Source organism: Hylobates moloch, unplaced genomic scaffold (genome assembly GCF_009828535.3).
Source record: "Hylobates moloch isolate HMO894 unplaced genomic scaffold, HMol_V3 SCAFFOLD_9, whole genome shotgun sequence".
Lineage (NCBI taxonomy): Eukaryota > Metazoa > Chordata > Mammalia > Primates > Hylobatidae > Hylobates > Hylobates moloch.
This window is the reverse complement of record NW_026652284.1, coordinates 100818659-100833746: the sequence shown is the minus strand read 5'-3', so window position 1 is coordinate 100833746 and position 15088 is coordinate 100818659. Positions and strand designations below refer to the sequence as shown.

Here is a 15088-nt window from a genome sequence, read left to right as displayed (position 1 = left end):
GAGCATTTTTAGCATGAAGGGTCATTGAATTTTGTCAAAGGCCTTTTCTGCATCTATTGAGATAATCATGTGGTTTTTGTCTTTGGTTCTGTTTATATGCTGGATTACATTTATTGATTTGCGTATGTTGAACCAGCCTTGCATCCCAGGGATGAAGCCCACTTGATCATTGTGTGTAAGCTTTTTGATGTGCTGCTGGATTCGGTTTGCCAGTATTTTATTGAGGATTTTTGCATCAATGTTCATCAAGGATATTGGTCTGAAATTCTCTTTTTTGGTTACGTCTCTGCCAGGCTTTGGTATCAGGACGATGCTGGCTTCATAAAATGTGTTAGGGAGGATTCCCTCTTTTTCTATTGATTGGAATGGTTTCAGAAGGAATGGTACCTTCTGGTACCGAATTCTGGTAGAATTCGGCTGTGAATCCATCAGGTCCTGGACTCTTTTTGGTTGGTAAGCTATTGATTATTGCCACAATTTCAGAACCTGTTATTGGTCTATTCAGAGATTCAACTTCTTCCTGGTTTAGTCTTGGGAGGGTGTATTTGTCGAGGAATTTATCCATTTCTTCTAGATTTTCTAGTTTATTTGCATAGAGGTGTTTGTAGTATTCTCTGATGGTAGATTGTATTTCTGTGGGATCAGTGGTGATATCCCCTTTTTCATTTTTTATTGCATCTATTTGATTCTTCTCTCTTTTCTTCTTTATTAGTCTTGCTAGCGGTCTATCAATTTTGTTGATCTTTTCAAAAAACCAGCTCCTGGATTCATTACTTTTTTGAAGGATTTTTTGTGTCTCTATTTCCTTCAGTTCTGCTCTGATTTTAGTTATTTCTAGCCTTCTGCTAGCTTTTGAATGTGTTTGCTCTTGCTTTTCTAGTTCTTTTAATTGTGATGTTAGGGTGTCAATTTTGGATCTTTCCTGCTTTCTCTTGTGGGCATTTAGTGCTATAAATTTCCCTCTACACACTGCTTTGAATGTGTCCCAGAGATTCTGGTATGTTGTGTCTTTGTTCTCATTGGTTTCAAAGAACATCTTTATTTCTGCCTTCATTTCATTATGTACCCAATAGTCATTCAGGAGCAGGTTGTTCAGTTTCCATGTAGTTGAGCGGTTTTGAGTGAGTTTCTTAATCCTGAGTTCTAGTTTGATTGCACTGTGGTCTGAGAGACAGTTTGTTATAATTTCTGTTCTTTTCCATTTGCTGAGGAGAGCTTTACTTCCAACTATGTGGTCAATTTTGGAATAGGTGTGGTGTGGTGCTGAAAAAAATGTATATTCTGTTGATTTGGGGTGGAGAGTTCTGTAGATGTCTATTAGGTCCACTTTGTGTAGAGCTGAGTTCAATTCCTGGATATCCTTGTTAACTTTCTGTCTCGTTGATCTGTCTAATGTTGACAATGGGGTGTTAAAATCTCCCATTATTATTGTGTGGGAGTTTAAGTCCCTTTGTAGGTCACTCAGGACTTGCTCTATGAATCTGGGTGCTCCTGTGTTGGGTGCATATATATTTAGGATAGTTAGCTCTTCTTGTTGAATTGATCCCTTTACCATTATGTAATGGCCTTCTTTGTCTCTTTTGATCTTTGTTGGTTTAAAGTGTATTTTATCAGAGACTAGGATTGCAACCCCTGCTTTTTTTTGTTTTCCAGTTGCTTGATAGATCTTCCTCCATCCCTTTATTTTGAGTCTATGTGTGTCTCTGCATGTGAGATGGGTTTCCTGAATACAGCACACTGATGGGTCCTGACTCCTTATCCAGTTTGCCAGTCTGTGTCTTTTAATTGGAGCATTTTGCCCATTTACATTTAAAGTTAATATTGTCATGTGTGAATCTGATCCTGTCATTATGATGTTAGTTGGTTATTTTGCTCGTTAGTTGATGCAGTTTCTTCCTAGCCTTGATGGTCTTTACAATTTGGCATGTTTTTGCAGGGGCTGGTACCGGTTGTTCCTTTCCATGTTTAGTGCTTCCTTCAGGAGCTCTTTTAGGGCAGGCCTGGTGGTGACAAAATTACTCAGCATTTGCTTGTCTGTAAAGTATTTTATTTCTCCTTCACTTATGAAGCTTAGTTTGGCTGGATATGAAATTCTGGGTTGAAAATTCTTTTCTTTAAGAATGTTGAATATCGGCCCCCACTCTCTTCTGGCTTGTAGAGTTTCTGCCGAGAGATCAGCTGTTAGTTTGATGGGCTTCCCTTTGTGGGTAACCCGATCTTTCTCTCTGGCTGCCCTTAACATTTTTTCCTTCATTTGAACTTTGGCGAATCTGACAATTATGTGTCTTGGAGTTGCTCTTCTCGAGGAGTATCTTTGTGGCGTTCTCTGTATTTCCTGAATCTGAATGTTGGCCTTCCTTGCTAGATTGGGGAAGTTCTCCTGGATAATATCTTGCAGAGTGTTTTCCAACTTGGTTCCATTCTCCCCGTCATTTTCAGGTACACCAATCAGACGTAGGTTTGGTCTTTTCACATAGTCCCAAATTTCTTGGAGGCTTTGTTCATTTCTTTTTATTCTTTTTTCTCTAAACTTCCCTTCTCGCTTCATTTCATTCATTTCATCTTCCATCACTGATACCCTTTCTTCCAGTTGATCGCATCTGCTACCGAGACTTCTGCAATCTTCATGTTTAATTTGTTATTAGATAGCTACAGTAATGCTTTTTTGGATTAATCCCTGCTTAGTCATGATGTATTACCACTTAAATATAATTTCATACTCAATTTGCTAAAATTTTGTTTAGAAATTTTGGATCTATGTTTGTGAGGAGTACTGGTTTATAGTTTTCTATTTTCGTAATATATTTGTCTTATTTTGGTTCAGCGTAAGCTAGTCTGTAGAATGGGCTGGAAGTATCCCTACTATTCCATTTTCTGAAAGAATTATATATAATTGGTATTATTCCTTTTTTTTTTTTTTTTTTTTTGAGACGGGGTCTTGCTCTGTCGCCCAGGCTGGAGTGCAGTGGCGCAGTCTCGGCTCACTGCAAGCTCCGCCTCCCGGGTTCACGCCATTCTCCTGCCTCAGCCTCTCCGAGTAGCTGGGACTACAGGCGCCCGCCACTACGCCCGGCTAATTTTTTTGTATTTTTAGTAGAGACGGGGTTTCACCGTGGTCTCGATCTCCTGACCTCGTGATCCGCCCGCCTCGGCCTCCCAAAGTGCTGGGATTACAAGCGTGAGCCACCGCGCCCGGCCTATAATTGGTATTATTTCTTAAGTGTTTGATAGAATTCCTCAGTGAAGTCATCTGGCCCTTGAGTATTTTGGGGAGAAACATTTTAAATTACCAATTCAATTTCTTTGAGATATATAGTACCGTTCCAGTTTTTTTGTTTTTTTTTTTTTTTTTTTCTTGAGATGGAGTTTCCCCTTCCACCCAGCTGGAGTGAAGTGTCTCGATCTCGGCTCACTGCAACCTCCACCCCCTGGGTTCAAGCAATTCTCCTGCCTCACCCTCCTGAGTAGGAGTATCTGGGATTATAGGAACCCACCACCACACCTGGTTAATTTTTGTACTTTTAATTAGAGATGGGGTTTCGCCATGTTGGCCAGGCTGGTCTTGACCTCCTGACCTCATCCCCCCACCTTGGCCTCCCCGCAAAGTGCTAGGATTACAAGCGTGAGCCACCATCCCCAGCTGTTCCAGTATTTCTTCTTGAATATGCTTTAGTAGTTTGTGTCTTTCAAGGAATTTGTCAATTCTTCATACATTCCTTTATCATACATTTAATATTATATGTATTAATATTATTATTTATAAGAGGATCTCTCTATGTTTCCCAGGCTGTTCTGAAACACCTGGCCTCAAGCAATTCTCCCACTTCAGCCTACCAAACCACTGGGATTATGGATGAGAGCACCACACCCAGTCTTATATTTAATATCTGCAGACTATGTAGTGATGCCTCCTGTTTCATTTTTTTAAATTTTACTTTAATTTCTGGGATACATGTGCCTAACATGCAGGTTTGTTACACAGGTATATATGTGCCATGGTGGTTTGCTGCACCTATCAATCTCATCTAGGTTTTAAGCCCCGCATGCATTAGGTATTTGTCCTAATGCTCTCCCTCCCCTTGTCCCCCATCCCCCAACAGGCCCCAGTGTGTGATGTTCCTTCCCTGTGTCCATGTGTTCTCATTGTTCAACTCCCACTTACGAGTGAGAACATGCGGTGTTTGGTTTTCTGTTCCTGTGTTAGTTTGCTGAGAATGACAGTTTCCAGCCTCATCCATGTCCCTGCAAAGGACATGAACTCATTTCATTTCTGATATTCATAATTTGTGTCTCTCTCTCATTTTCATGGTCAGTCTGGCTGGCTAGAGGTTTATTGATCATCGATCTCAAAAAACCGGATTTTGGTTTTGTTGAACTTTCTGATGCTTTTATGTTTCCATTTTCATTGATTTCTGTACTGGTCTTTATTATTTTCTATTTTCTGCTTATTTTGGTTTAAAATTTTTTTTTCTATTTCTAGTTTGTTAAGGTGAAAGCTGAGACCATTGCCTTGAATCCTTTCTTCTTTTCTAATACTGGCATTAATTGCCCATTTCTTCTTAGTCCTTCTTTAGCAACATCTTGAGGATTTTGGTATGTTGTGTTTTTATTTTCCATAGATCTCCATTATTGATTTCTAATTTAATTCCATTTTGGTCAAAGAACATACATTGTTTAACTTGAATACATTTAAACTTATCGAAACTAGATTTAATGCCCAGAGTGTGGTCTATCTTGTTAATTCTATGTGTACTTGACATGAGTGGGTGTTCTGCTATTGTTTTTTTATTTTGTTTGCTTTTTATTTTTGTTTTTTGAGATGGAGTTTCACTCTTGATGCCCAGGCTGGAGTGCAATGGCATAGTCTTGGCTCACTGCAACTTCCACCTCCCGGGTTCAAGCAATTCTCCTGCCTCAACCTCCCAAGTAGCTGGGATTACAGGCATGTGTCACCATGCCTGGCTAATTTTATATTTTTACTAGAGATTTCACCTTGTTGGCCAGGCTGGCAAAGGTTGCAGTGAGCTGAGGTGGCCCCACTGCACTCCAGCCTGGAAGACAGAGCAAGACACCGTCTAAAAAAATAAATAAGTAAAACTAAAATAAAAATAAAAATGACACCCTCTTTAGTGTCCCATGATCAGACCATATTTTTCATGCCATCCTTTTCACCTTACTTTATTTTTCATCATTATCTTAACATCCATCCACATGATAAATCACTCATTCTGCTTCTCTCCTTTTTTTTGAGACAGAGTCTCACTCTGTTGCCAAGGCTGGAGTGCAATGGTGCGATCTTGGCTCACTGCAACCTCTGCCTCCCAGGTTCAAGCGATTCTCATGCCTTAGCCTCCTGAGTAGCTGGGACTACAGGCGTGCACCACCATGCCCCACTAATTTTTGTATTTTTAGTAGAGACAGGTTTTCACCATGTTGGCCAGGCTGATCTCAAACTCCTGGCCACAGGTGATCTGCCCACCTCGGCCTCCCAAAATGCTGGGATTACAGGCGTGAGCCACCATGCCCGGCCTCTGCTCCCCTCTTGACACCAATCTTGAATTTAGCAGGTGATCCAGGTACCAGACAGCTTGTGAGAAGAGAGAAGTTAGTCCTAGAAAGCTGAGGCTCCCATAGAGCACTTTTCTTCTTTTTCCAGCCTTTTTTCTCATTCTCCTTTGCTTTCTCTTCCTTTTCATTCAGCTCTAGATGTCCTAGATGTCTTTTTCTCTTTTTTTGAGACAGGGTCTCACTCTGTTGCCCAGGCTGGAGTGTTGTGGTGCAATCTCAGCTCACTGTGACCTCCACCTCCTGGATTAAAGTGAGTCTCGGGCCTCAGCCTCTCAAGTAGCTGGGGTTACTGATTCCTGGGTCCTGGGGATTGTTCAGGGCAAGCTAGAAGAGAGCTGGAGATTTGAGTGGCCTTGCTTAGCCCTGTCCCTATGTGCCTGTGGCCACATTTAAATGCTGTTTCTCTTCTTTATCAGCCTCCCTGAGAGTTGGTGCAGGGATTAATTATCTAATGTTTGTAAAGCATTTGGAAGTTGATCAATGCTAATTATTATTATTACACCGATAGCTTGTCCTTTGTTCTAAACACCTAGCAACCTGAGGCGAAACAGACTTCAATTAAAAAGTTGTCGAGATAAACACGATCTGCAATACAAAAGCCATGATGGCCCTTCTTCCTTCGTGAACGTTTTCACTTTGTGTTCTCTGTCCCTTACATCTAGACCTTCCTTCCTGCTCATTGGAGCTGGGGGAAACAGTGTCTCGAGGTGAGCAACTGGGGCAGTTTATCATTTTGAGTACCCATCATGTAGGAAGTTTTATATATATTGTCTCATTTGATTCTCAAAGACACGTGCATGGGAGGCCATCCTTAGCATGTGACACATCAGTGAACAAGTGCTTAGAGCACTTAAGTAAGCTGTTCATGTCCCTCAGCTGGGAAGTGGCAAAGCCAGATTTTGAAGACACGCTGTTGGGCTCTAAAGACTGTGAGCTCTTCCTGCCATGCGTGCTCAAGTAGAAGGTGGAAAGTAAATATGTTAGGAAGAGTGAGTTGGTATGAAGCGAGAAAAAGAGACCCGCGTATTGCTTTTTGCCTTAGGAAAAGAGTGCACTGAACAAAGAGCTGGTAAAGCAAGAATCTCAGTAGCTGAAGCAGTTCCAGCCTAGTAGCAGATAACTTTAAACTTAAAAAGATGATTGGATTTTGAAGTTGAGGAGGTGCTAGCAATAATCTAGTCCCACCCCATCATTTGGCAGAGGAGGAAATTTTGACCCAGCAAAGGCAAGTAATTCTTGTCCAAGCTCACTCAGATCTTTAATCTGATGTGCACTCTCCTTACCTTAATATAATGGTAAAAAATAGCTATGATTTTTAAGGATTGCCTGTGTACTGTCTGTAAGACAGCTTTGTAAATCCTATATGTGCATGAATTCATTTAATCCTTACGATTCTGCCTAAGAGACAACAGTATCATTCTTTTCTTTGGAAGAACCCACAAAAAAGGCACTGAAAGTTCTGGTAAAACTGTCTCTTTGGAAGTAATGTGAAGATTCCAGGTTTTTTGTTTGTTTACTTTCTTTTGTTTTTTGACACAGAGTCTCGCTCTGTTGTGCAGGCTGGAGTGCAGTGGTGCAATCTTGGCTCACTGCAACTCCATCACCTGGGCTCAAGCAATTGTTGCACCACAGCCTTCCGAGTAGCTGGGACTACAGGGCATGCACCACCATGCCCGGCTAATTTTTGTATTTTTAGTAGAGACAGGGTTTCCACCATGTTGGCCAGGCTGGTCTTGAATTCCCGGCCTCAAGTGATCCACCCACCTCAGTCTCCCAAAGCGCTGGGAGTATAGGCATGAGCCATTGCACCCTGCCAGATTCTAGATATTTTAGAAGAGACAAAATCAGTTTTCAAACTATATTCCAAAGATTGGTAGCAACCCCACTTAGAGGCATGGGTGGTGCTAGGATGAAGACATAAAGTCTCAGAGGGGCCAAGATCCCCACTGGGAGGCAACCCCATATAAAGTCTCTTTCAATTCTTTTTTTTTTTTTTTTTTTTTTTTTTTTTTTTTTTGAGATAGAGTCTCGCTCTGTTGCCCAGGCTGGAGTGCAATGGCACGATCTTGGCTCACTGCAACCTCTGTCTCCCGGGTTCAAGTGATTCTCTTGGCTCAGCTTCCTGAGTAGCTAGGATTATAGGCGCCCGCCACCACGCCTGGCTACTTTTTGTATTTTTAGTAGAGATGGCATTTCACCATGCTGGCCAGGCTGGTCTCAAACGCCCAACCTCAGGCAATCTGCCTGCCTCGGCCTCCCAAAGTGCTGGGATTATAGGCCCGAGCTACCTCGCTCATCCAATTCTTTTACATATTGTTCTAGGACTTATGACTTAATCTGAACAGAGAGATCATTGAATTTAAAGAGTTTGGAAGCCACTGACCCAGATGATTTGGGAGACCTGTCTCAAATTAAGGACACTTCCATAATTGTTACCAATTACTTCTTACCACCAGCTCTCAAATTCTTGCCATTTTGTAAACCTTTCCTCTCATGCTCTGTGGAAGTGATTAGAAGGACAGGACTCAGCTCACCAAAGTTGTGCATCAGAATAATTTCAGAATTGAATGTTTTATTCCCCTGTTGCCTTTTCTTCACCTTCTTCATTAGAAATCTGATCAGTTCTTAAGAAACTGACGACTGCAACACTCAAGGCAGGAAGCCAGGCAGAGATGCAAATCACATGTGTTTCAGGAGTCATGTGTTAACAAAATGCAGACACATCTCCAAAACTGTCGTATTAATATCAGAATACCTTTGGGTGCCAGGAAAGCTGGATTTGTAATGCACGTTGTCACTAGAACAATAGCACCAATATTTGAGCCTGACAAAAATTGGTCTTCAAAGGCTTGAAATAATGAAGCTTATGTAGCACAAGGTATGGCTTTTAAAACCCTGTTCTTCCCGAGGCAGGCGGACCATGAGGTCAGGAGATCGAGACCATCCTGGCTAACACGGTGAAACCCCGTCTCTACTAAAAATACAAAAACAAACAAACAAACAAACAAACAAAAAATTAGCCAGGTTTGGTGGCGGGCGCCTATAGTCCCAGCTACTCGGGAGGCTGAGGTGGGAGAATGGCGTGAATCCCAGGAGGCGGAGCTTGCAGTGAGCCGAGATCCTGCCACTGCACTCCAGCCTGGACAACAAAGCAAGACTCCGTCTCAAAACAAAACAAACAAAAAAATCCCTGTTCTTCAACAAGATTTTTTTTCCCCTTTGGAAAGTTGTTTGTCCTCATAGGCAGCCTTCTACCTCTAAGCATTTACATTAGTATTAAAATAACAGCTCTGCATACAGGAATAGTGGAATGTGCCCACTCCAAGTATTCTCACAGTAGAGTTTACCATATCCACACAGCACTCTTCAATAAGCTGCAAAATGTTTTAGGGCTTTGGGATTATTTAAACCTACATATACCACTTGACACATGGGTGAGTTTGTGATTCCACCAGTAGAGAAGCCTGCATTATACTGTTGGTATTTGCTGTTGAGTCTTATTTTGCAAACTTAATGTTGTTGTTGAAGAATGATGCTTGGTTGCTTTCACTTTTAAATGACTGATTCTGGTCAAAGTTAATGGATTGCATCTGACTAGGTGAGTAAGATAGTCACTTTGGGAGGATCATTTCTCCAGTCCTATTTAATAAGCGGGAAAAGTAATTTACTAAATTTAACGTAGAAGCTGGAAAAAATTATTCTGAACCCCCTTCCCCTTGCCCCAAACAATTTATGCCTTGAGACTATACTTCATTCACCTTGCAGGGTCTGGTACATTGCCTTCTCTAACAATTCATTTTCATCTGTTGAAGATGCTGTTCTGTTGGAAAAAAGTCCTTTTACAAAAGCAATAAGCTAAAGCTAGCTTTTAAAATATGCAAAAAATACACAAAGTGAGTAATATGTCAACAGTCATTCATGTTCTAGTATAAATAGCTTTACAGCAGCGGAGTGGGGGAGGGCACTTCTTCAGAAGCACAGTTTTTGTTTGGAATTGCTGGAAGGGAGGCATTAAAATATAAAGGTGATCATCAAGCAATGAGTTCTTCCTGGGAGAACTTTGGAAAGGATGGGAAGAAAAGGTATTGAAATTGTTAGCACCAAGCTTATTCTTAGCTTGTCTTATAATTTTTCCCAAGGAAAGTCATTGCCTTGTCATAGTGATGCCATTTCCAAAGGACACCATTTTTGACATGTTCAAAAACTGGTGTCTGACACAATTTCCCCATCCTGTGTTTTACTGAGGGCGTTACCATCTGCCAGCTACCATGCCAAGCACATTACACACAGTCTCAATCTCCACTATAGCATGATGAGGTAAGTGCTACTTTACTTAACAGGTACTTACATGATGCTTATTCTGCACTGCATTAAGTATTTCTACAAATTTTAGCTCATTTAATCTTCACAACCACCCTCTGCTATAGGTACTATTATTTCTCATTTTACAGATCCAGAAACTGAGATACAAAGAAATTAGTTGACTTGCCCAAGACCCCCACAGCTAGTAAACTGGGCAACACAAATTTGTGTTCAGGCCTGCTAGCTCCCGAGTCAGCACTTAAAAACACTGTTGTATGTGATATTATCCTTATCTGTAAGGAAATAGAAGCACAGAGAATATCTTGACCAGAATCACACAGGCAATAAATAATAAACTCAGATTTAGGCAGCCTACACATAGGACCTACAGAACTCAAGCCTTACGTCATTCTGTAAATCTTCTCTACTTTGATCACTCATTCCTCATACTAGGGTGTTAGCCTAAAGCAAGAGCTACACACATGCTTCTATCTCTATACGGATTCCACTGTGTCATAAAGTAATAATAAGACTAGAAAGGGAAGAAATTAGCTTTATCACTTATTTAGCTTACTAATTTACTTTGATTCTGAATAGATTTTTGAGTTGTGACTTATTATGACAACATTAAATCTTGGATTAGTTGTCAGTGTCAAAAGCAATCTTAACCTCGTCTGGAGCGGTGTTTCTTTAATGAGCATAGGGATTACCTGAAGATTTTGTCAAAATGCAGGTTCTGATTCAAGAGATCTGGATGGGCCTGAGACTCTAGCAAGCTCCCAGATGATGCTGTTGCTACTGGAACATAGTCCATATTTTGAGTAGCAAGAATTGAGCATTCACTGAGTTTTTAAACCAAGCTTAAAGATGTATCCTAGGGCCCATCAAATGGGAAGGAAAGCATTTTTATAGACAGAAGAACATATAGGAAGTTTGGGAAGGGCAAACACCGGGCCAAGGGGATGGCTCATGAGGTAAGAGCTGAGCTACACAGATTCTCCAGATTAGAAGCGTTTTCAAAGATCATCTGGTCCAATCATTACTGATGACTTTCACAATCCTTTCACATTCCTGTCAGGTCATCTCAACCCTTGAGTTAATAAATTATGGGTGGTGAATGGAACTGGACATTCAACAGAACCAGAAAAGTTTCAAGATGATGCCTGAATCACAGAACCAATCTAAGAGCAAAAGACTAGGGAAAGAGGCTGTGATGTCTCACTCTGTCTGGGTAGACATTTGCCACCATAGTACATTTTTCAGAGCCTTTAGATATTTATTCAAAAACTTTTTAGACCTCACCATTTCATAATAAAACAAAATGCTACTGTACCAGAGAATCAGCTGGAAGTACTTATTCCCCCAGGCATTTGCCTCCCACTATGAAATAAAGATTCAGTACTGACTGGCAGGTGAGAAACAGTGACAGATGTGTGGCAGCTGGGCTGTTTCTTGGCTGTCCTGACTATACATTTCAGGGCCCTTGAGACAACAGATATTTTCAAGGATCAGGAAGCATTGGATAAAGACAAGGTTCTTTCCATTTTGATTTTGCAACCAAACCAAAAGACACTCAATGTATTGCTGAGTCCTCTGATTAGGGGGATGCCAACTTCTCATAATCATGCTTTTCTCAGGCTGTCGTTTGACAGTTCCCTGCTTTCTTTTTCAGGTGCCAGGGGAGAGCGAGAAACAGTGGAAACCAGCCCTGGTTGTGCTGACTGAGAAAGACCTTTTAATCTATGACAGCATGCCACGGAGGAAGGATGCCTGGTTCAGCCCAGTTCACACATACCCTCTTCTTGCCACCAGGTAGCCATTGCCTTGTGTTTGGTATGATGTGTTTGCAGGTGGATTCTATTTTAATGAATTACAATTAGCTCAACACGTTATATTACTGCTCGCTATTGCAGCAGGGGCTGAGAGCTCCTTAAGAATATAGCCACACGTTTTTAGCCACACAGATTAATGATCATTTATGGCCAAACATGAAGCAACAACACAGAGACAAAGAACAAAATACTCATCCATCATCAAGAAACAGTGACATCTGTGAGATGGTCCTCATTTAGCCACCTTCCTGGATCTCCATCTCATTCCCTTTGTGAAATGAACTAGACATATATGTGTGTAGTCTTGAAGTCCAAGTAGAATCACCAAGCAAGGGTCTTTACTTGGTGGCACAAAAGAATGTTATATGGGAATGCTCCACTGTGCTTTTTAAGGCTTGTTCAGCAGGAAATCTCATAACAAGTTATTTCTCAGTTCCATGATGCTTCCTGTGGAAGGGTGGCTGCCAGGCTCTGTTTTTCAGGTCCTTCAATGCACATTTATTATTCATGTGAAATATGTCTTTAAAAAGCACTTCATCAGGGTATTGACATGCAAAGTTGTGTACATATTTAATGTATACAATTTGATAAATTTGGAGATAAATATACACCTATGAAACCACCATCATAGTCGATACATAAACATACCCATCACCTCCAAAAATTTCCTCCTTCTCTTTATATTTTATTTTTTGTTATAACAACATGTAACATAAGATCTACCCTCTTAGCAACCTTTTAGGTATATAATACCATGTTGTTAGCTATAGGTGCTATGCTGTACAGTAGATCTCTAGAACTTATTCAACTCGCATGACAAAAATTTCGTGCCATTTGGCCAGCACATCCCCATTTCCCTCTCCCCGCTGGAAACCACCATTCTACTCTCTGCTTTAAGAACTTCATCATTTTAGATTCCTCATATAAATGGGATCCTATAGTGTTTGTCCTTGCATGTCTGGCATATTTCACTTAGCATAATGTTCTTCAGGTTCATTCATGTTGTCAAATATGGGAGGATTTCTTTCTTTTTTAAGGCTGAATAATATTGGATTATATGTAAATACCACACTTTCTTTATCCATTCATCTATAGATGGACATTTGGAGGCATCACACTTCCTTATTTCAAAATGTACTACAAACCTATAATAATCAAAACCTTATGATACTGGCATAAAAACACATAGACCAGTAGAACAGATTGGAGAGCCCAAAAATAAATTCACCCATTTGTGGTCATCTGATCATTGACAAGGGTGCCAAGAATACACAATGGAGAAAGGATATTCTCTTCAATAAATGGTTCTGGGAAAACTGGATATTCATATGCAAAACAATGAACCCTATTTTACACCATACACAAAAATAAACTCAAAATGGATTAAAGACTTAAAGGTAAGATCTGAAACTGTAAAACTTCCAGAAGAAAACATAGGGAAAAATATTCTTGACATTGGCCTTGGCAATGATTTATTGTATATGACACCTATAGCACAGGCAACAAAAGCAAAAATAAATAAATGGAACTACATCAAACTAAAGCTTCTGCATAGCAAAGGAAACAAGCAACAAAATGGAAAGGCAGCTTATGAAATGGGAGACCTCATATCTAATTGAAGGTTAATATCCAAAATATATAAAGATTTACATTTCAATAGCAAAAAAAGAAAGAAACTGATTCAAAAAGGACCTGAATAGACATTTCTCCAAAGAAGACATACAGATATCCAACAGGCGTATGAAAAGGTGTTTAATGTCACTAATGATCTGAGAAATGCGATTCAAAACCACAGTGAGGATGTGGTTAGGATGTGTGTTGGGATGGCTATTGTCAAAAAGACAAATGATAACGAGTGTTGTTTATCGTTTGATAAATGCGAACCCTTGTACACTGTTGTTAGGAATGTAAAATGGAGAAAAGGAAATCCTCGTATACTGTTGATAGGAATGTAAAATGGTGCAGCCACTCTGGAAAACAGTATGGAGATTTCTCCAAAAATTGAAAACAGAACTCTAATGTGAGCTAGCAATCCCACTTCTGGGTATACATCCAAGAGAACTGAAATTAAGATCTTAAAGAGGTAATTACGCTCCCATGTTCATTGCAACATTATTCACAGCAACCAAGACATGAAACACAGTTTAATTTTTAATTATTTATTTTTGAGACAGAGTTTCGCTGTTGTCACCCAGGCTGGAGTGCAATGGCGCTATCTTGGCCCACTGCAACCTCTGCCTCCCAGCAGAGGTTCAAGTGATTCTCCTGCCTCAGCCTCCTGAGTAGCTGGGATTATAGATGCCCACTACCATGCCCGGCTAATTTTTGTTTGTTTGTTTTGTTTGTTTTGTTTTGTTTTTTAGTAGAGACAGGGTTTCACCATGTTGGCCAGGCTGGTCTTGAACTCCTGACCTCAGGTGATCTGCCTGCCTCAGCCTCCCATAGTGCTGGGATTATGGACGTTCTTCTCAATCACTGCACCTGGCCTGAAATACAGTTTTAATGTGTTGTATCCTTGTCTCCCTCTTTGAAAGCTTATATCCCAAAAACAGAAATGAATCAAACTCGAGTCTTGCTTTCAAGTAGCTGACGTTTCCCAGACCTGACTTCTCTTGCCAGCTCTTTTTATTTGTGCTTTATGACAGTGAGCTGTTTGCATTCCTTCTATACCTGTTTCTTTACCTGCAAGCTAGGCATGATAAAGTCATATTCGTGTCCTTCCCGGCATAGTGCCTAGCAATATTGTGCCCTTGAATGCCTGTTGAATGAATTATTGAACAATGTGAGACAAACCCTGGAAGAAGTTTGGTCCAAGAGACAAAGCATAGTGCACAGAGGTTTTGGAGCATCTGACCTGAGCAAGATGTAGACAGAAATAAGGTGGGCTCTTCATCTAGGAAGGACTGAGCTGCCAAACAGGTTATGGTCAAGGGCCAGCTGGCTGCAAGGAGGAGAATGAGACCCAGTAGCAGAGCAAGAAGTAACACAAGATTAAAATGCCAGTAGTGAATAGAGCTGAAATTCCAGAAAAATCCTTGTTACTTCCAGTCATGATTGATAATGAAGACCAGTAGTGGGGGTGGAGCCGAGGAGGTGGGGAGCTAAAGATGGGAATTATTGGCTCCAGAGGTGAATAGAGGAGGTTTTCAGGGGCAAGGAACCAGGCCTAGATCACCATTAAAAAAATAACATTTAAAAGTAATTTAATATTTGAAGCTTTCAGGCTTCAAAATGTTTGGCAGAATGGCTATTAAAGTACAATACAGCTTTGTAATAAAACCGCAGTAATCATGGCCAGGTATGCTGGCTCACGCCTGTAATCTCAGCACTTTGAGAGGCCAAGGAGGGCAGATCACCTGAAATCAGGAGTTTGAGACCAGCCTGGC

At 40.7% G+C, this 15088-nt stretch overlaps 1 protein-coding gene across 1 annotated transcript in view; it reads left to right on the top strand.

Moving 5' to 3' along the window:
* Positions 1–15088, top strand: part of SNTB1 (syntrophin beta 1) — a 279512-nt gene that overhangs the window by 230706 nt on the left and 33718 nt on the right. The window contains exon 4 of the mRNA XM_032760343.2: positions 11543–11682. Within this exon, the coding sequence (XP_032616234.2) occupies positions 11543–11682 (140 nt within the window). The remainder of the gene's footprint in view (positions 1–11542; positions 11683–15088) is intronic.